Source organism: Mercenaria mercenaria, chromosome 1 (genome assembly GCF_021730395.1).
Source record: "Mercenaria mercenaria strain notata chromosome 1, MADL_Memer_1, whole genome shotgun sequence".
Classification (NCBI taxonomy): Eukaryota; Metazoa; Mollusca; class Bivalvia; order Venerida; family Veneridae; genus Mercenaria; species Mercenaria mercenaria.
This window is the reverse complement of record NC_069361.1, coordinates 116,154,435-116,181,066: the sequence shown is the minus strand read 5'-3', so window position 1 is coordinate 116,181,066 and position 26,632 is coordinate 116,154,435. Positions and strand designations below refer to the sequence as shown.

At 37.6% G+C, this 26,632-nt stretch overlaps 1 protein-coding gene across 1 annotated transcript; it reads left to right on the top strand.

The window, feature by feature from the left end:
- The first annotated feature begins 2,443 nt into the window (after positions 1 to 2,443).
- Positions 2,444 to 24,052, top strand: LOC123526113 (acyl-coenzyme A thioesterase 1-like). The gene is made up of 8 exons (XM_045305133.2): positions 2,444 to 2,839; positions 4,745 to 5,008; positions 5,857 to 6,026; positions 6,844 to 6,957; positions 7,528 to 7,613; positions 18,950 to 19,034; positions 21,768 to 21,987; positions 23,201 to 24,052. Exons 1-8 carry the CDS (start codon positions 2,626 to 2,628, stop codon positions 23,347 to 23,349), a joined length of 1,302 nt encoding a protein of 433 aa, XP_045161068.2. The 5' UTR covers positions 2,444 to 2,625; the 3' UTR covers positions 23,350 to 24,052.
- Positions 24,053 to 26,632: the final 2,580 nt, after the last annotated feature.

The window sequence follows — 26,632 nt, the reverse complement described above, 5'->3', positions numbered from 1 at the left end:
AGAAGTTTATTATTATAATTACATCAAGCTCAAAATCGACACTAGAAGAGCTTTCCAATTATAGGACTACCGATAGTGTTTTAGTGGCGACGTTCCATTGGCAGAGAAGATCATCGTTTCAACGAAAGAGTTTTCGGCCGTATTTCAGCTGTATTTATGTAATAAAAGGGTCAATATTTGCGATAAATAATTTTATAATATTATATTAATATCATTTTATCCACGAGGTGATTGTTAAATAGGAACATTTTAGAGGAATAACTGAAAGGTTGGTCACATTATACGTGTACACAGTACGTGAACTAATCGAAACAGATCAGACTTGTAGGACTTCAACTAGTGAAAATGCACACTTATCTTTTATTTGCTTCTTTTTCTCCTTTTTGTGGTTTATATCAACATTTAATGGTATGAAAAGAATATGAAGCCACAGGTACAAAGAATAAGGGTGTATACATTCCCTGTTTACTCTTTTTTGTTCAGTGTCCTATATTTTGCTAATATTGATATAGTTAAAGCGGTAATAGTTATGACTCTTCCTTTCATTTTTTTGGTATTGGTCAGGTCATAATTGTCATATTTTATTTAGTTGTAATTAAGTAATACAGCATAAGGAGCAACATGGAAGCTATTAATGTTATAGTCTTAAAGTTCAGCACACTATTTTTGTTTCGACTCTTAACTATTTTTGACTGTCTTTATCTTTTCAAAACAAGCCAGATCGTAACACTTGTCTGATCTGATGCTTGGTTTGAGGCGGGTTGTCTTTGAAAGCATTTTGAAAATGAAGTAATTATCTTAACATTGAAACGTCAGCCATTCATATGTCTTACAACCAGAAAATAAAATTTGATTCAGAATTTAAATAATAGAGACTCTTGGGCACATTCAATGAAATAATGAAGTCATTTTAAATATACCATCCTATTTTTTCATGATTACTGACAAAGATGAAGTTTTAACTAATCAAAATGATGAAATATGGTAGTTCGATAGCAACCAAAAGTTATGTAGGCCTAATGCGTGTAACCAACTGCATGCAGAATAAAAAGAGCAGGAACAGTGTTTGAAATTCAAAACAAAAGATCTACAATTAGCAAATACAACTGAATATGTCAAGCCAAAAGGCAGGTATCTTACATAGTGGGACTACAATTAGTCGCGGGTTCGATCCCAGGCCGCGTCATACCAAAGACGTGAAAAATGTTACCAGTAGCTCCCTTGCTTGGCGCTCAGAATTAAACGAGGAACTGGCCTCTTCTCTCATGTTTATATTTTGGATAGTTTTCATATTCTTATTAAATATAATCGATAATACAGTATAACCTCCCGGCGCCTCTAACGATCGGCTACCTCCTCACAGCTACAGTTTTATCACCCCGTTATGTTTTTGTTCATTTTAACGTTCCTCTCCACAACGGTAAACGGCAGTCAAAAGTTTCATATCGTTATTTCTACCGTGAAGCGGTTTTTAGAACAGCTAAATTTATCCCACGCGTGTAAAAATAGCATATACACAGGGGCGTCGGAAGGTGTTTGATATTGGGGCCGCGAGGGGGGTAGGTACGGGAGGGGGCATCCCCCTCCCGTAAGGGGGGTAAGGGGGACCTCCCCCTGAATTTTTTTCAAAACAGGATCATAAATGGCGAGTTCTGGTGCATTTTAAGGGTACTGAATCGCATCTCAAGTCTCCAGTATTTTCTTACTATTTACATGACTATAAGCAAAATAAAGTTTAATAAACTCTTATCAGAATTAATAATGTATAACGCAATACAAAGAATACATGTATGTTTTTTTTTTTTTTTTTTTTTTTTGTATTTAATGTATTGAACAATAATCATTCATGTTACATTCATTTCTTATTTTTGTTTGAAATATCATTTTTTTAGTAAAAACAATTTATGTAATTAATTCCTTACATCTTAGCGGTGTGATAAATCTTAACACTTACCTCTTTCATCAAATTAAAACATGATAATTATTTTTCTGAATTTTATAAGTTAAAACCCTAGATCTTTGCGGCTGGGTATAGCTTAAACATTCCATTGACTAAAGACATGTCAATTAAAAACATGCTGATTTGTTCATGCGTAATTAAGTCCAATCACGGACACGTGTGTATGACTTCAATTAACACCCCCGATCGTGTCACCGTCACCACGGTAACACACTAATCTGGACAGCGTGTATTGTTTAACGCGAAGCAAAATTTAATATACTATACAAAATATTGGGTCCGCGGACCTGCGACTCCAACTTATGAATTTACAAAAAATCGTTTTTGGGCAAATTATTGGGGCCGCGGTCGCGGCCCCTGCGGCCCCACTTCCGACGCCCCTGATACATGCATAAGATAATGCAATGTCGTTATTTTAACTCGACTGTACACGAGGATACAGTATCGTAAGCAAGCAATAATCATATGTTATCCTACCATATATGTCATGATCAGCTCAAAGTACGGTGCACATGTGTATTTATCAGCTATTTAAGATAATTTATACATTTTGTCAGTTTGACTAGTCGTCACTTGCGTTTTCTACTACCATTACGGATAATATAGTTATGCAATTTTCTCGCCTAACCGTGTTTTAATAAAGTATTTTATAATAAATTTGTGAAATGTCTGCCTTTATAACTGTTGATAAAGAGGATCCGCTTGTGGATGAAGTGATCAAAATCATTATTAAAGGTCTACAGAAAAATCAACACGTGACTGTCAGAGCGGAGGTCGTTGAGAAAGACCAAGTCTTTGCCGGAAGTGGAAGTTTTGTAGCAGACGACAACGGTACAGTTGATATTTCAGAACAGCCATCGACATGTGGAACGTACAAAGGTAACATTTCATTGAACTGCTGTTATTGGCACGGCAATTTTCTTTTGAACTAAAATGATTATGTAAAAGCTATAGTTGATTATGTGATAGTTTTGAACACCCTCCCTAACACTAGTCTGTTCATCTGTGTGTTTTGATTTGTGTTCCTAATATTCACTGTTAGTTTAAACGTACATTCAAGTCAAACTTAAATAACACAAATACAAAAGTTTCATCAATGCATCAAATCAAATGCATTCCGGTATAGACGGATTTATAATACTATAGGTTGTCCTGATATTATTAATCCGGATTTCAGTGCGCATGCGCTCTTTACGTGTGGCAAAAAGAACAAAGAGCAAATGTCTCGGAATAGGACTTGAATACTAAAACGGGGATAAAATATTTTCATATTCTGAATATAAACAGAACTGTACCGTGCGCAGAAATCATTAGCCTTCAATTAATAGAATAATGAGAATAAACTTGAATTCCGCAAAAAATAGATTAAAAATAGACCATGGTTTAACAATAGATAAAGAATGCGAGTGTTAACACCCCTACTCGCTACCCGCCCCTCTATCTTTAATTCAACTGCCGCGGTCACCACTCCACCACTTTTATAATGTTAAATAAAAACTTTGAAATTAATTTTAAAGAAATCAATAGAAACAAAAAAGTAACAATTTAAAAAATAATAATTATCTATTTGAATACGAAATGAATTGATTCTAATTTGGGTATAATTTGATATAAAATCAAAGGAGGGATTGTGTCTGTTTTTGTTCAATTTAGCATGAGGGACTGCGGGACTTTTTATGTTTGTGTGTAGGGATGGAGTAGTGGTACATCAGTTGGAATAAATCTGTAATCCCGTTGAAAACTTTAAGCTTTTGAATTTTTAAGATCCATACTTCATCTTCTCTTGATTAACCTTTAATTTCAAAGTTCCATTTTTAATGACATTATCATGTAAGCTAATTGCGACAGGTTGTAATTCTGTCAGATCATATTAAGAAATGTCCATACAGATATAAGCTTTTAAATTGATGAAAAAATATTATATTCTCATTTTTCTTTAACCTAAATTTGTCGAGATGTTGTAAGCTAATTGCGACAGATTGTAATTCTTCAGATCATATTAAGAAATGTCCATACACACATAAGCTTTTTAAATTGATGAAAAATATTAATTTCTCATTTTTCTTTAACATAAATTTGTCGAGATGCAAGATCAGTTTTGCTGAAAAATAGTTTATTTCCTGTTCATTATGAATCCCTACTTATCAGTTATAATGCGCATTAGTTAAAATATCTCAATATACTGAAATGTGATATAACTTTAACGTAGTTTATCTTGTGCGGTCATGTCTTTTTTGCCCAACGTAAAGTGCGCATGGCCGAAATTTTACTACCGTTGCTAAGGATCGCGCAAAGTGTAAATCCCTCTATGGAACGGAACAATAAATAAAAGTAGTCTGTGGAGGATTAGTCGGATTTGATGTTTTGCCAAACACATATATACACACACGAAGTTGCTGTTTTCTTGAGATAGTATGATGCGTTTCTTTTAGCTAAAATGGTATTAAGCATTTAAACTATGTGACGTCAAGAAATTGTACTGTCATGTTCACTGGCACGATATTTTCTTTCGATAATTTACTCTTACATAAAAATTACTTTTATGTGTTCATCAAATATAGTTAACTGGTTGCACTGTCTTGCTTAACGATATTATAATTCCTTCGTATGATATATTGCTATTTCAAATTCTTAGTTTGAAATATATACTTAAATGATGCCATTTCAAACAGAAGCAAATGGTGAGTTAGAAATTTTTGGCAGAGCCGGATATATTTCTCAAAGTAATATGTCTGATTTTAAGTAATACAAATACATTTGTGTTTTCTTTGCCTTGGTGTCTAGGTGTTTCGTCTATGGGCTTGTTTTGGAGCATTCGCAGTTCTCCCAGTATGCCACAAGGTCTTAAACTAGTCAAAAGGAATGCATCGTCAGCATTACTCACTGAATTAACAGTATTCCCTGGTCAATTAACATTTGAACAAACATACAACAGCAATGTAAAGCCGATGTTGCAAAAGACAATGAGAAGATGGTACATGGCCAGAGGTGTTCAAAAAATTCCAGTCCGAAGTGGTCGAATAAGAGGCACATTATTTCTGCCGCCAGGTGAGTATACTTGTCTTGATCGGTCTAATGAATGATAACTAGTAGTTTCTGTTCTATTTATTTTCTTGAATAATTTTCTAGAACATTTATATAAACAAACTCCTTAGTCTCAATTTCTAGTTTCCGATATAGTGGTAATACCGTTTTTGTGTATGTAACCTTACCGTGCTAAATTTCTATGACGAACTTGTCCATCTTTCAATTTGGACAGTACCATTAACTGCTAAAAGAGGTTCTTACCAAAAGATACTGACTGAATAGCGAACAGTGCAGATCTTGATCAGACTGCACATCCGTGCAGTTTGATCAAGATCTGCACAGTTTGTCATTCTGTCAGTATCTTTTTTGTAAGGAACCCTTTTAACAGTTAATAATACTTTCCAAATTGAAAGATGGACACGTTCATTATAGCAATTCAGCATAGTAAGGGTTAGTATGTTGTTCTAGCATTAAAATGCTGTTTTTTTGTCGTTTTCTGGGGGCATTATGAAAGGAGAGGAAGCGTGTGTTAACAGAAAGACTCCCTCGCGCTTTAAACACACATTTTCGTGTCTGAGCATATACGTTTTACGGCCCTCTAACGGATAATTCCGAAATGAACGACGTCAGCGGACATTACCGCGCATTACATGATCATTTAATGACGTTGGTGGACAGAATATTCATTTTGTAGATTTTTACATTTTTGATTCTAGAAAAGTGTTTACAAGCATGTTTGTTCCATGTTATAACATCAGCAGAATCCCTCGGGATATGTTGGTATCTTCGCACTAACGGGCTCGTCCAAACCAACCAATCCCTTATACTGCAGATGTTATGACACGAAAAAAACATGCGTTATGATGTAGGTAGAGGTCCTTTTCCTGGTATCATCGATCTATTTGGCATGACTGGGGGATGTGTAGAATACAGAGCAGCCCTGTTAGCTTCCAGAGGGTTCGCAGCTATTCATTTGCCATACTTCTTATACGACGACTTGGCGAAGGATTTAAGTGAACTTGAATTGGAATATTTTATGGTAGGTGGCATATCACGTTGTTATTATTCTAAGATATTTGTATATTGTATGTTTTATCAGGTATAAGTACTTTTAAATTCTAAAATAGATTTGTTAAGTTTGAAGTTAAAACATGACCCATAACAAGCATTTATCGTATGAGACCTATTTAGCCAATATCGGAAAGTCGGATGATATCATAATGAACTTTTATTTCAAGTTTTATGCTGCCTTTTTCTGTGATATGTAGTAACCGTTACCACAGATTCCCTCTCTAAATTCCAGGTTATTAAGTTCTGTCCGTTGTTTTCTCGTTTAGGGCAGAGTCATTATTTTATCTAGGGACCATACGCCGCTTTACATGGAATTACACTCTGTGCATCATTGAAGGGTTCCATGTGCACCGCCGTATGAATACATCTGCGGATGTCTCTAAATGATATCCTAAATGTTGAGTTCTGCTCACCCCGGGGCTAGTGGGCGTGGACGGTAGCTTGCATCCCCACTACCGTCCATGAACAGGCGCAATCAAACAGAGCCTGCAACATTTTCGTTTATGTCTGTGGTTTTCACTTTTTTATTTTTATTAAATTAACAAAATGCCCAGTGTACCATGCGTTAAATAAGTAGAATGACAAATCTGTCTCTCCTGATGTTTATTTAGCATTTAAAGCGATGCTATAATGTATAGGCTACTTAAATTCAGTTACTATAGTGTATGTGACAGAAACAGTCTGTCGGCTTTAGTGCAGATATAACAATAACACATTCGACATTTGTTTTGCATTTGATGACGAAATAATATATGAAAGATCACCTATCTATCTTATTTTTAAAGGAAACCGTTGACTGGTTATCAGCTCACCCCCATGTTGACGGGAACAATTTAGGTATTATAGGGGTATCAAAGGGTGGTGAAATCGCTCTGCAGATGGCATATTACAGCAATAAGGTAAGTCATCATTTGAATAAACAGCGAGTCCAAAAAACTCTACAGTTAATTGTACGCCAATAACTGAGTTACATTATATATATAAAAAAGGAATTTGATTTTTTTGTAATAGTTTATATCAATGTGCAAATGCTACTGTTATTTAAAATAAGATCTATAAAAAGTCTTAGTTTATGAAATACACCATACATAAAATGTATACGTTAACTAGAGCATGTTTTTAGATGACTGTACTTGACAGTGAGGATGTTCAATAATCTGGGATTTCCGCAGGATTTCCGTAACAATGGGATTTCCTATTATATTAAACATTTAAATCATTAAAGTTACTACAAGAATCGTATTTTATCAATTGTACTCGATGAATTTAATAAATTCAATGTGGAAAGAAACAAATAAATATTCCTTTTCTCACATTTAGACATCAAAGTGTCTTCTTTCTTTACCTATTACGGACCAACATAAACGTGAAAACTTAATTACACTTATGTTATACCAAAATTATGCAATGTTGTTTTTCACTTCCATGATCATGATGGAAACATGTTGAGGAATGTGTTATACTTCCAGATAAAATCAGTGGTGTCGATCAATGGTGCTCCATTCTTAACTGTAATGCCAATGACGTACAGGGGAGAAAACATAGGAGAATCAATGTATGTAACTTTTTCATATGTACCACGTGAAATATTGTGATAAGAACTTTAACCATTAGCCTGCTGGTGGCAATTGATTCTGCCTTTGCGACCAGTGCAGACCAAGATCAGCCTGCTCGTCCGTGCAGTCTGATTATGGTCTGCACATTTCGCTTTTCAGTCAGTAAATTTCCAGTGAACACCCCTTTGATAAACAAGTGGTACAGCCCAAATTAAATGATGGACCAATCCATTTTAGAAATTTAGCCGGGTAAGAGTTAATGTTGAAGATGGTGATACATAACACTACAAAATACCAAAGGTACTTGGACCAGTGAATCAAGAAAAATACGTGTGCTTTAGCGCGAGATGATATGTTGAATTTTATTTATTTAAAAAGAAAAGAAGAAGACATATCTCAGCGTCTTAATTGATATACAAAAAAAAAACACACACCCTGAAACTGAAATATTTCAACATAAAGTGCCAATATCGAAACGATGGATGGTATCATGCATACCACGTCCATTTTCTAAGATATAAGATCACAAGTACACAATCACGAAAGATAAATGTTTCTACAAACGTGGTAAGAAGATAAATTTTGCTTCCTTTGTACCGGAAACGCAAGTAGGACCACAGAACGTTGCAGCGCCGCAAAATAGGAACCCTAACGTATGAGTTACTAAGTCCTACGTAGGAGATACTATGTCCTACATAGGAGATATTAAGTACCACGTAGGAGATACTAAGTCCTACGTAGGAGATACTATGTCCTACGTAGGAGATATTAAGTCCTACGTAGGAGATACTAAGTCCTACGTAGGAGATACTATGTCCTACGTAGGAGATACTAAGTCCTACGTAGGAGATACTAAGTCCTACGTAGGAGATACTAAGTCGTACGAAAGACAAATTTAAATCCTACGTAGGAGATACTAAGTACTACGTAGGAGATACTAAGTCCTACGTAGGAGATAGTAAGTCGTACGAAAGACAAATTTAAATCTCTCTGCTGGCACCAGGACGCTTCCATACTATCTAAATCTGGTATAATATAGATACACAATGTACAATAAATTCTTAATTTCCAAGCACTGTTCTTTGATACAGAAACTTCTACAAAATGATGTGTCAGCGTTATTTATGAATTCATTTTTAGAGTATATTTTAACCCATATCATCCAGGACACATGATTCTGCTGTGCAGTCTGATCATGATCTGCACTTTTTGCTATTCAGTCATATATTCTTGGTAAATGCTTTAAGAATCCTGTCCCCAAGTCTTCCAGTATGGATGTCAGGAATGCACTATCTTATCGAAAAATTTCATTTGCGAACTGATTTAAATATTAACAATGTAGGCAGAAGAACAGAAAGTTTTAGTTGATGAGATAGCTTTTGTTTGATGTTTCACGTCTTGCACTTTAAAGAGTCAGAGGACTCGTCTTAAACTTAGGAATATTCTCTATCTTACACTACCCTCCAAAACCTAAAATGACTAACACTCTCTTCTTGAGGAGTCGCCCTTACAAGCAACCGATGACGGCTATAAATAAACTTAGACACAAAACACAGGTATCATTTTATGTCTATATGATAAGGTGGCTGAATACTGCCATTTCGTATTGGCGTGTTGGCGGGCGAAAACAAGACAACACGAAAACACGTACCTCAAATTATGGACAATCAAAGCACTAAAAGTGCTGAATGCGGCGGGCTTAAATAGAAGACAAGCTAGTGGAGAACTAAAATATAACGGAAGATTATTTTTTAGAATATCTCTTTCTCAAAACGGTGAGATTTTGAATTTTAATAATAAATTTGCATCTAGAATATACACATATCATTCAATACATATTTTTCTCAGCGAATCACATTTGTATCACGTGACTGTCCAATATATTACTGTATTGGATCCATTATATATTCCGTATTTGACTAGACAAAATTTTTATTCTAATCTGCATGTTAGCAAAACGATAAAAAGCCATTGACCGATGAAAGTATCCGCATGAATATCAACTTAATGCAATGTTACATACGTCTAAAAGATGAGTTCATGTCCGTTTGATTGTCTTTTTCCTTTTTTACCGAGAATAAAAGGCATAGAATAACAAGAAAATAATGGTAAACCAAATGCATACTCACCAAAATAAGATTATTGCATATTAAAGTAAACAAGAGGACCATGATGGCCCTATATCACTCATCAGAGTTGATCTGGCCTACTGACCTAGTTTTTGACCTCACATAACCCAGTTTCAAACTTGACCTAGAGATCATCAAGACAAACATTCTGACTAAGTTTCATGAAGATCGGGTTACAACTGTGGCCTCAAGAGTATTAACCAGACAAACATTCTGACCAAGTTTCATAAAGATCGGGTTACAACTGTGGCCTCTACAGTTGTAACAAGCTTTTCCTTTGATTTGACCGAGTGACCTAGTTTTTTACCACACATTACCCAGATTCGAACTTGACCTAATGATCATCCATACAAACATTCTGACCAAGATTCATAAAGATTGGATTACAACTGTGGCCTCTAGATTGTTAACAAGCTTTTCTTTTGATTTGACCGGGTGACCTAGTTTTTGATCCCACATGACCCAGATTCGAACTTGACCTAGAGGACATCAAGACAAACACTTTAACCAATTCTCATGAATTTTCAACTTAAACTGTGGACTCTAGTGTTTACAAGATGTTCCTTTGATCTGGCCTACTGACCTAGTTTTTGACCATACATGACCCAGTTTCAAACTTTACCAAGAGATCTTCAAGACAAACATTCTGACAAAGTTTCATAAAGATTGGGTTACAAATGTGGCCTCTAGAGTGTTAACAAGGCAAATGTTGACGGATGACGCATGTCGCACGACGGACGCCGCCGGACAATGACTGGTCACGATAGCTTACCTTGAGCACTTCGTGCTCTGGTGAGCTAAAAAGTGGAATTCACTGACCGGGCACATATAGTTTTAAAAAATACTCATGTTAAATAATAAAATATTAAAACCTCATTGGAAGATCATCCCACCATAACATGAAGATAAAATGCGCACCACCTCTTGTTGCCAAGAAATATCCTAATTGGAATGGCGCTATAGTTCATTAAAGTTGAACAATCAAAGGGCAGTAACTCAGTGATAATCATCTGACCGGAACATGAAGATAATATACAACTTCCGATGAACACTGTTTCTATGGATTCCAGCCACTCAGGACAAAAAAGGTACTATAGTGTACTAAATTTGAATAATCAAAGGGCAATAACTCAGTGAATCATCTGACTTGAACGCACATTTCCTCTTGGCAGTGAAGCTTCCTATATGAAGTTACTATAAATTCCAGCCAGTGGTTGCTGAGGAATACTCTGGACAAGAAATGGTACTATAGTAAACTAAGTTGAATAACCAAAGGGCAATAAGTCAGTGAAAAATCATCTGACTGGAACATGAAGAAATATGCACATTTCCTCTTGGGAGTAAATCTTCCGATAAAATATTGATGAATTCCAGGAAATGGAACTTTTGTATACTATGTTATGTAATCACAGGACAATAACTTTGAAAAATCATCCGACCAGAATATGAAGATAATATGCGCATCTGATATAGCGATAATATCATTTAACAAGAGATTAAAAGAAACAAAGCTTTTTAGTTGATGAAAAATGCCTGAAATAAAACACTTGAGACACCAGGTCTGTATGAACAAGTGACCGAGTATTGCATAGGCAATACATAAGTCCCATACCGGTGAAATTTTTTTTTACTTGACTTTCAATAGTGACTTTGACCTATGGCCGACAACAATATGGGTCATCTGCGCGACATATAGCATAATCATGGGGAACATTTCTGTGTAGTACTAAAAAATCCTTTAATGCAATTAATGTAGCAGAAACAGATTTTTACTTGACCTTGAACAGTGACCTTGACCTTTAACCGACAAGCATAGATCATGCATTGACACATTGTCTAATCATGGGGAACATTTTTGTGTAGCACTAGATAATCCATCAGCAGAAACAATTTTTACTTGACCTTTAATAGTGACATTGACCTTTGACCTATAAGCATAAGTCAGGTACATGCATAATCTATTTACTGCGCTCTAATAGGCTGTATTTACATACCAAGTTTTATGAACCTAGCTTGAATATTTTTGAGTTATTGCAGGAGCCAGATTTGCAGACGGACAGACAGATGGGTGGACGTCATTCGTGTAATCCATTCCGGTGTTCCACCTGTAGGGGACTAAAAACCTACTGTTTTATTTATCGTCTGATTTAATATCATTTTTTTTTAAATAAAATTTCCCACCAACTAGAGTAACTAACAGCTGGTATCCAGGTATCTATAAGTATTAGCTTAGTATAACATGCGCAATTTTACCTTTAAACTTTTTTTTTACGATATTTTAAGTTTTTTTTTGTTTTTCATCACGTTACGTCTTATGGATCATAGTACATGTTCATTTAGCAAAACGGAAATGCACAACTTCACACAATAAAAACATTAAGGTCTAGAGGTCCGGGCTAAGGAGGTAACGATATATCGAAATTCACTGTATCACGATACATTATTTATATATATAGTCTGGCGATACGAGTATCGTATCATAGGTCTGTTTTATGATACAGCAACGATACAGTGAAAAGTAGAGACATTGAATGAAAACTTCCATACAATCACTGTTGAAGATAGCAACTAAACAAATGTATCATTTATTACAGTTTCTTTAACTTTAAAGCAAAATTTCAAGTACTTTCCAAGAGAAGGAACATCATTTTTTTTTTAAATTTTGTCACATGAATGCGTATTCTTACGATACTCAATGTGTATCGCAATAAGTACCGTATCATTGCATCTGTATCCCGATATGTATTGTATTGAGACTAAGCGTATCTTTACACCCCTAGTCTGGCCATCAATATACAATGTACATGTACTATTAATTTATTATATGTACTGTATTAATTACTGTGTATAAGTTAATTGCTGGTAAAAGTTATGATTTGTTGTCATAAAGCAGAACGTTTTGGGACAGCGTGATAACACAAATCTGACTGTCGCTGTCCCGTCACATCCAAACTTATTCTGCATATTTCTGTTAAGAAATCCCCAATGTGAATGTTTTCTGGTACAATGTATTTGTAAGGATTACATCTCTGATATACGGAATCCTGTTGGGGCCATTTATAATGTCGCCGTCGCGTTTGTGGGGTCGACACACGACAACGCGAAGTGACATAGCGACATTACAAAGTGACACCCGACAATCGCAAACGACGGCGACAATCCCAAACGACAATGTCGCGATATCCACTTTGAAATGTCGCCTTTCAAAAGCACGATATATCGTGATGTCACTTCGCGTTGTCGAGCGTCATATCGCATTGTCGCTATGTCACTTCGTAACGTCGCGATGTCACTTCGCGTTGTCGTGTGTCGACCCTGCAAACGCGACGGCGACATTATCAAACGACATGCGATAATCTCAAACGATGCTCGCGGGTTTGGGTGAGGGTCGACGCGCGACGATTACAAACGATACACGACACGCGAAGTGACACTCGACAATACGAAGCGACATTTTATTAATGTCGTATCGCATGTCGCCCGTCTACCGGTGAAAAGGTAAAATATTTTCGACTTTTCCGTACGGAAATGTCCGTGTTTTATAACTTCAATATTTGTAGAATTTCCAACACAAGATATTTTAATGTAATAACTTTATATATAAATTCAACATTGTCAAACGGATATGTAACTTGTATAATTTTACCGCCGACGGTTTCGTCAAAATGTATCAGTTTTCGTGAAAATATGCATACTTCTTCATATATTAAATAGAGGGGTGGTCCTTGTCTGAGAAGCCATATCTTCATAACCTGATGTCCGATTTTAATAAATGATACCTTGTTGCAAAGGACAAGTCAGTATCTAGAGAAAAGAGGCCACGTCAGGTTCGAACCCGGTCGGCTAGGGGCCAAGGTCATAGGTCAAATTCCTGTAATATTCTCAAAATATGAACTTGTCAGAGCAGTCAAGACGGTCCTGAAAACCCAAGCATTACCTTCACTGAGTCCAATGACACCATTGGAGCAATTTTCACGGCTCCCTGGGTCGGGTCAGCTTAGTCTTGGCGTTTAGTACGTTTAGTTATGAATAAAAGTTTGCGTTAATCTTGTCTCATGTAAAACCCAAACGATAGACTTTGACAAAAAACTAACATGATCATGAAAACTTTATTTTCTGTCGATTGAAGGAAAACAATTATGGGGTCACCGAATTCATTTTCTCGTAAAATTACGTTATGCTACCCCTACCCCCAAATAACAAGCTTAGTTTGGCTGTTTTTCTGATATATCTCTTTTCAAATCTTAGTATTTTACATTCTGATTCATCAGTTGTTCACTACAGGCGTGAAATGAATCAAGGAACGTGAGAAAGAGAGCTTTTCTTTCAAAAGAGGTCCTTATAACTGTAAAATTGGCGACTTCATTGAGACTTCATAGAGAAATGGTTTGAATGCAGAATGTATAACATACGCCAATACGACAACTTTGCTTAAAATACTGATCATGTTATTTTTGAAAGTCGCTTTAAATATACTTTATATATGATAAAGCTTATTTTTTTCAAATTTTTCTTACTCAAAGTACCAATAAACACGTTTTCCGTTGTAAAACACTGCTAACATGAAGAATATTTGCATATGCAATTGTGTATATTGTTCGGAGTTTTCACACTTGAAACGCAAACAGAAAGCATCATTATTGTAAAATATCATTGATCAATATTATACAACAGAATCAAATATTCTAAAGGTTGAGATTTCAGACGTATGACCCTTGACTCAACCGCCCCTCCAAGGGAGTAAAGGTTGTTTGTGTCTTGTTTACCCTAACCTTCCCTTAGTACGCACACACGCACATCCCAAGGTCTTACATTTTTACTATTTCGTTTCTTACTTCACCACCCTAGTAACATCTGACCATAAGATAAGTTGCCATGGGCTTGCCCGGTTAATTACCCGCTCCACGCATACGTTCGCATAATTTGATGGCGGAATTTTGTTTTGCGGGTCAGAGTTAATTTTTCATTATTTTGAAATTTTATACCACAGACGCTACTTGGAATAAATCATAACTTCTACAAGTTCAGTATTCATGATATAAGGGAGGTTTCATTGAGTTACAGCGAGTGTCAGTCACAACCGCTGCTTTCTTTCTTTTTCTTTCTTTAAACCCATCCGCTTAGCTCAGTAGGAGCGCATGGATCGCGAGTTCGGTCCTCGGGTAGGGCATGCCGATATGATAGAAGGCACGTGCCCGAAATCATTCGTCCTCCACCTCTGATTTATGTGGTGAAGATAGAAGTTATTTGTTGAGAATACAGAATCCAGGAACACTGCTTAGGTTGACTGCCCGCAGTAACGTAGAAAAACAGAGCTAAACCAAAAAACAACAACAACAACAACAAAAAAAATCTTTCTTTTTTATGTCATGGAATGTTTTCTTTACTCGTATTTCTTATGTTTCTAATATTTATCTCGCAAGTTAATAATAATACATGAAAATTCATGTGTCGATGCACATTACATTGTTAACATTTACAAAAATAAATTTAAAAAAACCGACAGAATATAGTGAAAATCCTTTATTTGAATTATCACAGCCTTTTAATTTTAAGAAGTACCGGTACATAATTCCATCACATGCAGCTAATAGAACTGAGGCAAACAAATATAGGCCTACATTATATATATATGCCATAAATATCTTATTAGTTAATATAGGTGCATTCTTAATGAAGCAGATCCGAACAACGATCAGTCTTCAGAAAATAATACTGGGGTAAACAGAAGCACAGTACGAAAAAAGTAAAACGTAGGTGAAAATGAGAAATATTCATTTTAACATAACTCGGGAAAAAAGTGCTAATACAACTTTTTAAAATTTAGAAAGCCTTTAGGTAATTATAACACCATGTTCGAGTAAACATTATTTTATCTAACTTTATTACAAATTTTACGTTTTTGGAAATATTTCGACTGTTTGGAGAGTAGTGGGACACCCCGATTTCGAATAAAGTGAATCCTCCTGAATAACCGCGGGAAAACAGCTACGGAGGCTGTTGCTCTGAAAAGGTTAATTTATTTAGCAACTTGGCTAGATAGAAACACCATCCTTTGCAAAGAGGTTTTAGCTCTCCGGAGATGTGTGTACAAATGTTATCCTTGTATTCATAGACACATAATAGAAACATATTCCATACATAATACTGTTTATAATTTCACTTGTAACGTTGAATGAAATCATTAATAGTTGTAAAGGCCTCTTTTGATTAAATTCTACTTAAATAGGTTAAAGATGCGTTTGTCTTGATCACGAGAATCAGAAACTCCATTGAATTACGCACTTTTTTATCTGGGGTAGGAGTAGAGTAATGTAATTCAGCGCAAAGGGTAACGGGGTGTTGATTTTGTCGCATTCTCATATATCAAATATAATCTAAATATTAAAATCTGAGTTCTACACAGATATCATTTCGCTATTGTAACAGAGTTTTAAAGGCTATTTTGATTTAATTTTACTAGGAAAAATAAAATAGTTGAGTTTATCCTAAAAGGAGGAGATACATGAATAACTACTCAATTGCGCTATTTTTGGGGGAGGGGTGGGGGGTGTAGGGGTAGCGTAACGTAACGTAATTTTACGCGAGAACGAACTCGGTGACTCCATAATTTTATTCCTTCAATCGACGGAAAAAAAGTTTTCATGATCATGTTAGTTTTTTTGTCAAATTCTATCGTTTGGGGTTTACATAAGATAAGATTAACGCAAACTTTTTATTCAAAACTAAACGTCATATTTGTCGCTCTGACGTCACTTTAACGTAAATATCGACTTCAACCTTAAAATGATCTCCACAAATTATACACCATTTCAAAGACATTTTTAAATGAAAATATGGTGAGAAACAAGCAAATCGATACTTGTTGACTGAACAGAACGATTTAAGAAAACAGTCTGACGGACGTGAAATAATGGTTCATCAAAAATGGACGTAAATAGTCGTGTTTGAAGGTTTGTAGAGAAAAAAGTTACAGAGATATCAAAAAAGTAAAATACGCATTCTATGCGGAATATGCTGAATTTTATATTAAACAAAATTTCGAAACGGAACCCAGCAACTTCAAATTAGGCGCATTCCACCTTAAAATCTAATGGATCAGTCACACTATACCGTATAGCGTCAACGGACGTCCAAAGTATAACAAAATTTCCAGTCCGTTCCACAGGCACCAGTATCGGACCTGGGACAAAAATATGTTCGTTTTCATCCTAAATGAGTTAAAAATGAAAAATATGTAGTGAAATATGAGCCCCCTTCAAAATATACATATGTCTACTGAAGGCCAGAATCTCGAGAATCGAGCCTGCGAGCAATGGGTTCACTTCCCGGGCCGTTGTGAAATAAATTCTTTAGACAATTAAACAAACTACCTATCAATATTTCACGTGTACATTAAGCTACAAAATGAGACCGACCCCAAGTCTCTAGCCCTACCCGTTCATGAAATATCTATCAGAAAACGAGTGCCTATCTGTTGAAAGTTCCAGGTAGATAGAAATGTGGCACAACGGAACGGTACGAAATCACGGACTAAAAGATGTTTGTCGGCCTAGCAAGGGTCAAATTCATTTGACATTAATAACAAGTATTACTAAATATGCAAATTATGGCCACTCACCACCGTCAGTATCATCTGCTACACGCGATATTTACTTTTTTATTTTCCGTCGCTCTTTCATTTGTATTATCCGCCATTGAAACGGATACGATAATATCAGAGTAATTTTGTGCGAAACGATGCGGTTCTGTCGGAGGTGTGTCGCTATTAACCAATCAGAAATTGCGTTTAAAAATACCTTACGAATTCTGTTCAATGGCGTAGCATTTTATTGAAAGACCGTGGAAAAATTTGAAACGCCAATATCGCGTGTTTGAGATGCTACTGACGATTGTGAGCGGCCCTAGTTTATGTATTTATTTATACTATTTAGTATTTTTTATTGAATTTGACCCTTGCTTGGCTGACAAACATATTTTAGTCCGTGATTTCGTACCGTTTCGTTGTGCAACATTTCTGTCTACCTGGAACTTTCAGCAGAAAGGCACTCGTTTTCTGATAGATATTTCATGAATGGGTAGGGCTAGAGACTTGGGGTCGGTCTCATTTTGTAGCTAAATGTACACGTGAAATGGTGATAGGTAGCTTGTTTAATTGTCTAGAGAATTTATTTCATAACGGCACGGGAAGTGAACCCATTGCTCGCAGGCTCGATTCTCGAGATTCTGGCCTTCAGTAGACATATGTATATTTTGAACAGGCTCATATTTCACTACATATTTTTCATTTTTAACTCATTTAGGATGAAAACAAACATATTTTTGTCCCAGGTCCGATACTGGTGCCTGTGATCCGTTCGTGTCTGTTCGCATGCGTTTCTTTTTCGTTTCTCGTGCGGCACCTGCGCTCCTTGTCCGGCGATGTTCGTTCCATCCGGTGGAAGGTTTTGAGCATGTTCAAAATTTGGAGCGTACACCACCGGACAAAGTTGTCCGTTAGATGTACGGTAGCAATGCGATGGTATACGTTTTGTTCGTTACTCGTGCGTTCCTTATTCTGTACTTGTCCGGTTTGCATCTGTTCTTGTCCGGTGGACCTGATTCACGACCGGACTACTACCGGACATGTAACAGATGTAACGTATGTTCAACGGACGATAACTGACAGTACATCCGTCAAACGTTCGAAGAACGTTTTCTCAGTTTCTCATGCGTTGCGCTTACGTTTTAGGCGGTACAAGTCCGTTACTAGTACGGTAATGTCCATTAATTGAACGTTGTTCGTCCTGTATATGTTCGTTGATCTTGCGGTCATTGTGTGTTTTGTCCGTTTTATGCGCCCCATACTCCGATCGCGAGAGCACCGAGCAGCAGCAGGGGATGCCTTTCGTCACCGGATACTTTTCTGCCGCAATGTTTCTAAACGTGAGCCCGTTAACGCTATACGATGTAGTGTGACCGGCCCATAACAAACAATCAAATCATAAAACACCAAATTGACTTCTAATTCAAATAAGCAAGATTTACTTTCTTTTACTTTTAGATTTTGTTGCATTTGCACCGAGAATTGTGACTTTTTTCCTTCCGCAGTTTTTATCTATAGCCCTTTCCGCTAGCGAAGGGGCGTCGTTAGGTCCGCTAGGTGGTGCTTTTATTATCTATGAATTTCTTGTATTTTATGAATCTGTTGTTATATTATATTTCAGTTTCAACAAAAATGATTACACTGAAACTGAAGAAGGAATTGACTCTCGGAACAGCATGGACTGTGATATAGAAAATTATCTTCCGGTATAGATACTTAAAGCATAAACCAGTAATTATTTCTTCCTTCTTTTTAAACAAACAAGACTTTGTAACAGAGTTACCAACGTCCTCCGCCTAAAGACATTTTTCACAAAACATACTGCATGCCAATACAGCATCTTGGCATGAACAAAAATAACAAGTGCCAGGATACCATATGGAACCCCTAAGCTGCCTTTGCGTGATACTTATTAGATCGTATTCTGTATAAGTTTGGTAGACAGTACACAAAAACAATGACATATCCAATTCTAACAGCCAGGTTAAAAAGTTCCAAGAATAAGCTATTTACAGTAGCAACAAAGGGAAGTAAGTCCACAATAAACTTCTTACCATGAAAAGATACTTTAAAATACACCCAAAATTTGAAAGTAACATCTATGTTGTACCACATAAAAGTGGTCTTGATTTTTCTCTGCGGTCAGTTATAAAATAGTTTCAATATATATATATTTTATATGTCTGCCAGCCCCTGGTGATTGTATATGAAATATGCATATAAAGTCATCAGGGCAGAAATATAAAAATAGCAACATTACATGTGTATTAATATTTGTTCAGTTTTGGTTTAAAAATATCAAAAAAGTATATAGGAACAACAAAGGGAAGTTTATCTTAAAAAAAATCTGAATCCACACAAAAATCCTTACCAGGTAGATATAGGTCAAAATACACCTAAAAATTGTATGTATCATGCATGTTGCACTCCAGAAAAGTGGTCTCGATTTTTCCCGATGGCCAGTAATAATAAGTTACAATATAAGCTACTTACAGTAACAACAAAAGAAAGTAATTCTAAATTAGGGACCAGGCTCTTCCGCATGACACTCCGTCTCATGATAGTGAACAATTGTGCCAAGTGACATCAAAATCCCTCCATGCACGAAGAAGAAATGCTTCGGACAAAGTCATTCTTGTGTCTGGCCTTTGACCTCTTAATGTGACCTTGACCTTAGAGTGAGCGGTCTAAATCTTACGCAACACGTCATCTCGTTATGGTGAATATTTGTGCCAAGTTATTTCAAAATCCCTTCATGGATGACAGAGTCATGGACCGGGCACGAAACAGTTCCAGACCTTGTTAAATTTTGACCCCTAAGTGTGACCTTGACCTTGGAGTTAGAGGTCTGGGTCTTGCGCATGACACGTCGTCTCATTATGGTGAACATTTATGCCAAGTTATTTCAAAATCCCTTCATGGATGGCAGAGTTATGGACCAGACACGAAGTGTGACGGACGGAAGGAAGGACGGAAGGATGTAGCCTATTTTTATGTCCCCCTTTTTATGACCCCTTCGAAGAAGCAGAGGAATATTGTTTTGCAGATGTCGGTCGGTCTGTCTGTCGGTATAGTGGACGCAACTTGACCCCGATGGTTGACCCTTGTATTATAATACCCCACCCACCAACAATTTGACCGATTATGGTAATTATCTTAGCAATTAATTATTTTTTTGACAGCGAGTCCATTTTAGCTGTGACCTGTCACCAGACATGCAGTTTTATAATTGTATTGTTAAACTTATTAATGTCAAATCAAAACAGAAAATATGTAAAAATGATAAAAAAAGCCTTAGAAAAGCGTTTCTTTGTCGGGCTCAAGCCCGAGAAAATGGTGAGGGGTTTTATACTATACTAATACTGTATTCATTTGAAAATGTCAAAACATGGAGTATATTGTATATAAAATTGCAGTGGTAAAAGTGTTCTTAAATGCTCCCAAAAAGCCCCAGAATGCAGGAAATGAAGCGCTGAATTTCAAAATTTTCAGGGGGAGCATGCCCCTGGAACCCCCCTAGCTAGTCCCCTACTTTTCTTTATCAGTCGGCTGCTTTTTATAATGTGTGCCCCCCATTTTGAAAATACACGGCTACCTACGGGCCTGATTATATGTAGACCAATCATACCAATCCGTTTCCGGATGATAACTCCATAACGCTTGGGCTTAGGATCATGAAAGTTGACAGAGTAGTTGGTCATAACCAGCAGATGACCCCTATTGATTTTGAAATCAGTAGGTCAAAGGTCAAGGTCACAGTGACCCAGAGCAGTTACACCGTATCCGGATGATAACTCAAGAACGCTTGGGCTTAGGATCATAAAAGTTGATAGAGTGGTTGGTCATAACCAGCAGATGACCCCTATTGATTTTGAGATCAGTAGACCAAAGGTCAAGGACACAGGGACCTGAAACAGAAAAATCGTTTCCGGACGATAACTTGAGAACGCTTAGGCCTAGGATAAGAAACTTAAAAGGGAGGTTGATCATGACCAGTTGATAACCCCCATTAATTTTGAGGTCAGTAGATCAAAGGTCAAGGTCTCTTTGACCAAGAACAGTAGAATTTTTGTTCACATTGACCAAATAATTTCTGTCCCTTGCGCAATTACTGAATGCATCAAGTGCAGGGTGGGGGCAAGGGGTATTTCTTGTTTTACGAGCTCTTGTTTTCATTGAAAAAGGCGGGGGACAAAAATTGTATGTTTTGAAAATAAGGAGTAAAAATATTCAGTCGACCTAATGTTTCAAGAAAGTTGGCAAAAAGGTTTCCATGATTAATATAGGTACGATATTGTTGTAATTGTCTGTCTTCAATAATGGATAACTACGTATGCTCATGTAAAGCAATTTTCAAAAGTATTACTTCGTATTTGTTCATTTATTATATTTATTTATAATGCGAATAACATAACATGTTACTATTTTTGTAATTCTAGATTTGGGAACGAGACGTTCATGTGTTACTTATAAGCGGTACGGATGATATGACCTTAAAGACAAAATTTCTTCCTAACTTGTTTAAATGTTACCCTGAAAAGAGAAAACATCTCTGTGAATTACTCGTGTATCCTGGTGCAGGGCACCTGATTGAACCGCCATATGCTTCGTTCGCTAGGTCATCTGTCAAACATAACAGAGGAGTGGGTGGGGATCATGGTATGTATCTATTTTGAATTGAATGAAGAAGTCTTTCAAAACCTTCTTGACTTCAGACCTACATGAGTGCAGTGGTTGAAGGGTGATTTGTTGATTATTCACGCTTCAGGGAATATTGAGCCGCACCATAAGAAAAAAAAACATAGTGCATTTGCGACCAGCATGGATCCAGACCAGCCTGCGCATTCGCGCAAACTGGTCAGGATCCATGCTGTTCGTTAACTGTTTCTCTAATTGCAATAGGCTTTGAAAGCGAACAGCACGGATCCTTACCAGACTGCGCGGATGCACAGGCTGGTCTGGATCCATGCTGGTCGCAAATGCACCATCCTTGTTTTCTCATGGAGCGGCTAATTTAAGCAAATGCATTTTTAGTGACATATCTCGTGAACTCCGGAACCATCAATTAGGGAATGCAAAAGATCTTAAATTTCCACATGTGAATACAACCGAGGTTGACTGTGATTTTGCACAGTCTGAAAAAGTTTGTTTAGTCCCTAATCTGCTACATTTTAAAGAGTCTGAGTAATGTCCACTAGAAATATTACATAAAGCTTAAAACTAGTCAGTAACAAACGTGTAAGCTACAAAATAAAATGAGGGTATTGAAGACCCGGCATCGCTGTGCTGACAAAGTTCTTGTCACTGTTGGCAAAATATCCAAACTGTCAGACCTAGATTTCATTAAGACGAACATTCGGCTATGCTTTGTAATTTTAGTGGAAAGTGTGACGTTTAGAAGTTTAATAGTGTTGTTATATTTTCTGGTCCTTTGGGATCATTGAAAACATTCAAGATTCCAATTAAGCCTGTGCAAAGGGAATTGAAGGGTATTGCATACTTCATTACCTCTCATCACTCAGTCAATCCGAGATGACTGCTTTTATGTTGCTTAGTTGTGTTTCCAAAAGATCTTTTGATAGATTTTATTCGAATTTACATACATTTATGTGCTCAGGAAATCTAACAACTGAAACTTTTAACGATGTATAAATGTACTAAAAGTTGTTAATCCCTCAACTTGTCAACGTTAGCTTCAGTAGGGAGATAACTATAGGCCCAAACTGTTGTTTTCTTTCAGAAAATCTGATAAAAGGTAATAAACACATACAGTCATTCTTCTCTCGTCTCTGAAATAGAAACCGGTAACTAATCACTACATAAAACACTACTGGTACTTTATGTTGTTTTGTAATTTCTGCATGTGTTCCAGGTCGTGCACTAATGCTATGGGGTGGAGAGACAGTGGCGCATGCGCACGCACAAGAGGATTCCTGGAAACATATTTTGAGACATTTCCGAACAACTTTGTCCATAACGCCGACAGTTTTACAACGAAATACCACAAATAGCAAACTATGACATACCTTTAATACAAACCTATTTTTACTTCTTATTGGTAAAAGTCATTCTCAATACGTTGTGAAATCACCGAAATAATGATTTTGTGATGAGGATATCAAACAATACTGGTCATACCATACATCTGCTTGATATATGTTTCACATTTTGTCAATTCCGTTTAAATAGTGTTACGTTTTTCTAGTCCTGTTAATTAACATCTGTGTTGGTCTTGTTTGCAAAGGCGGACAAATCATTTATTTTCTAAATACATTTTTACAACGAAAGAAACTGAAGAAAAGTTCAAATAAGCTTCAAGTTGTCTTCAACATTTGGATGAAATTTTAAAGTGTTATTAACATGCGTTTTTATATTGTCCCTGAAACCAATCCTTGGATAGTCGTAAGGTCGAGGGGTACTCAGACAGTTCAGTGTTGTCATACCGGTCCATTTTACCACTGATTTTCAAATTTGAGATTGAATTACAAGTTCAGTCTGAAAAATCAAAACCATTCAATATAAGTACCTGGAGAACGGTATGCTAAAAATTTGACGTCGTGAAAAACAAATTCTGTATCGGAGCTGACAACAAGAAACTCTTTGAAGCCCGGTTGTTACATCCTTATGTTAGCGTGTGATAGGAATAAGTAGGCCTACAACTTATGATTTTTTTTTCAGATATCTCTTTTATAATTTCAAAAAAGGTAAAAAAGCAACATTATTATCTAGGGAGTGTGGCATTAGTCTGCTGATGCGTCAAGTGTGGTGTACTGTGTGTTGTGTGCTTGTCACCTTCCGCTTTCAGCCTCCACCGCTGGCAAACCTTCTGGTGAAAAAGGAGCCGAGTGCGTAAGTCTTCCCTGCCAGTACATAGCCTCTCTGCAGACAAGCCCTTTTGCAGTGCCTCCGAGTTGGCGCCACACGGTAACTGAGCACCTTGCGGCCTCAGGCAGAACTGCAGGGGACTCGGATGAGGTCTGCCCCCAGAAATGTGGTATGCCAGGCCCACCGGTGTGTGAACACGCCCTGATGTATATGAACAGACCCCCAGCTATGGGACAAATAGCTCCTGTGTTCCCAGAAAATGGTTTTAACTCGGAACTAAGGGTGAGGTAACCCCGAAAGAAACCAAGAGAGTTGAAGACAGAGATGCTGGGCCATTGACACTCTCTTAACGAACCACAGCACCATGCAATATCGCTATGACTACACAGCCATCCGGTATTCAACAATGTGGTGCTGAATCTTTGAGGTCCCTCCAGGGGGATTCAGTGCCGGGCCCTGAGCCTCGACTGAGTCCACCCACAGCTACTGGGGGTCCCTCCTTCAATCCACAACATGCAAAGAGAAGAGGGAGGAACATACCAAGGAGAAGAACCAATCCGCGTCAACCTTTCAGGCTGATGCATTGGAATGCGGAGGGCGTCTTCAACAAGAAAGCTGAACTTGAGCATATTCTCCATGAGAAAGACATCAATGTCTGTTGCATTCAGGAAACTCACCTACAGCCAGAAAAATCCTTCAAAGTCAGAGGATACCAGTGTTTTCGCTGTGACAGAATTGGCAGACGAAAAGGAGGCATCATGACATTGGTCAGGAACAACATCAGCGCTGTCCAGACCAACACGCACATGGATGACTCCGAGTTCCAAGTTCTGACCCTCAGAAAGAACGAGTTCAGTTTGAAACTTGTGAACATATACTCTCCAAGTGACAAAGCTCTGTCCCTTGACAAAGTTACAACTGATGAAACCAGGTTCATCATTGTAGGAGAGTTTAACAGTCACTCACAAAGCTGGGGATATGACCACCTGGATAAACGTGGAGAGGAAGTGGAGACCTGGCAAGATGATAACAAGCTAAACCTCATCAACACGCCAGATGATCCACCAACTTATTACTCCAGAAGCTGGCGAACAACATCAACCGCTGATCTTGCTTTATGTACTGATGACATACATGGACATGTCAAGCGGGAAGTCAATGAACAACTAGGAGGTAGCGATTATCGCCCAGTCCAACTTACTATGGACCGTATAGCCTCTACTTCACCTAACATCCCCAGATGGAACTACAAGAAGGCCAGGTGGATCTTTTACCAAAGTCTGAGTGATGAGCTCTGTAAAGACATCAGAGTGGAAAGTAGAGACATCAACTGGGTTGTCAAAGACTTAAACACAAATATACTTAAGGCTGCTTACAGCGCCATTCCAAGGGGAGCAAGAAAGGACTATAAGCCCTACTGGAGTGATGAGTTGGAGAATCTACAGGCAAAGTTATCAGAAGCCAGGGAGAAGCAGAAAACAATCCCTCACAAGAAAGTAACCTCTCTCTACAGCAAGCCAAGGCCAAATTCCTCAGGCACAAACGGGAAGCACAGAGGAAGAGCTGGAGAAACAAAAGAGCCTCGCTCAACATAGAGCGAGATGGCCAAAAGCTGTGGAGATTGACGAGCCAGCTGAACTATGAAGAAACAGGAAGAGGCTCAGTAACTTTAGAAGAGAATGGTAAACTGTTGACGGGTAAACAAGCGGCAAACACTTTTACCTCTAACTACAAAGATGTTTCCAACATCCCCATCAACAGGGAACGGCAAAGGGAAGCCCGGAGAGAGCAAATGGAAAGGCAGACAAGCCAAGTGACACAAGAATGCATGAAGCAGAGTCTTAAAGTGCATGAGCTACAGACAGCTCTTAAGCAGTTGAAGACAAAGAAGTCTCCTGGACAGATGGAGTCTCAAACGAAAAGCTGACCCATCTAGGCACAGAAGCAATTTGCAAACTCCTGGAAATTTACAATTACAGCTGGACACAAGGACTGCTTCCACAGATATGGAAAGAGGTAGTCATGATCCCCATCCACAAGAAAGGGAAGGATCCAAAGAAGGCTGCATGCTATCGCCCAATCAGCCTAACCAGCTGTGTTGGAAAGACCATGGAGAGGATTGTGAATGCACGCCTGAAGTGGTACATGGAGATTTACAACCTATCCGCAACGCAACAAGCTGGCTTCAGACAATTCCGCTCTACTGAGGACCAGACCACTTATCTATCGCAAGAGATAGAGGACGCCTTCCAAGAGCAGTAAGTCGTGCTTACAGCATGGATTGATCTGCAGAGGGCGTTTGACAAAGTCTGGACTGATGGACTCCTCGTCAAGCTGATGAGGACTGGAGTAGGAGGTCACATGCTGAGGCGGATTAAGTCGTTCCTCCACAACAGGAGAGCAAGAGTCAGTTTAGAACATGCCAGCAGTAGGAAGTTCCTGTTGCGTCATGGTGTCCCACAAGGCGGAGTTTTATCCC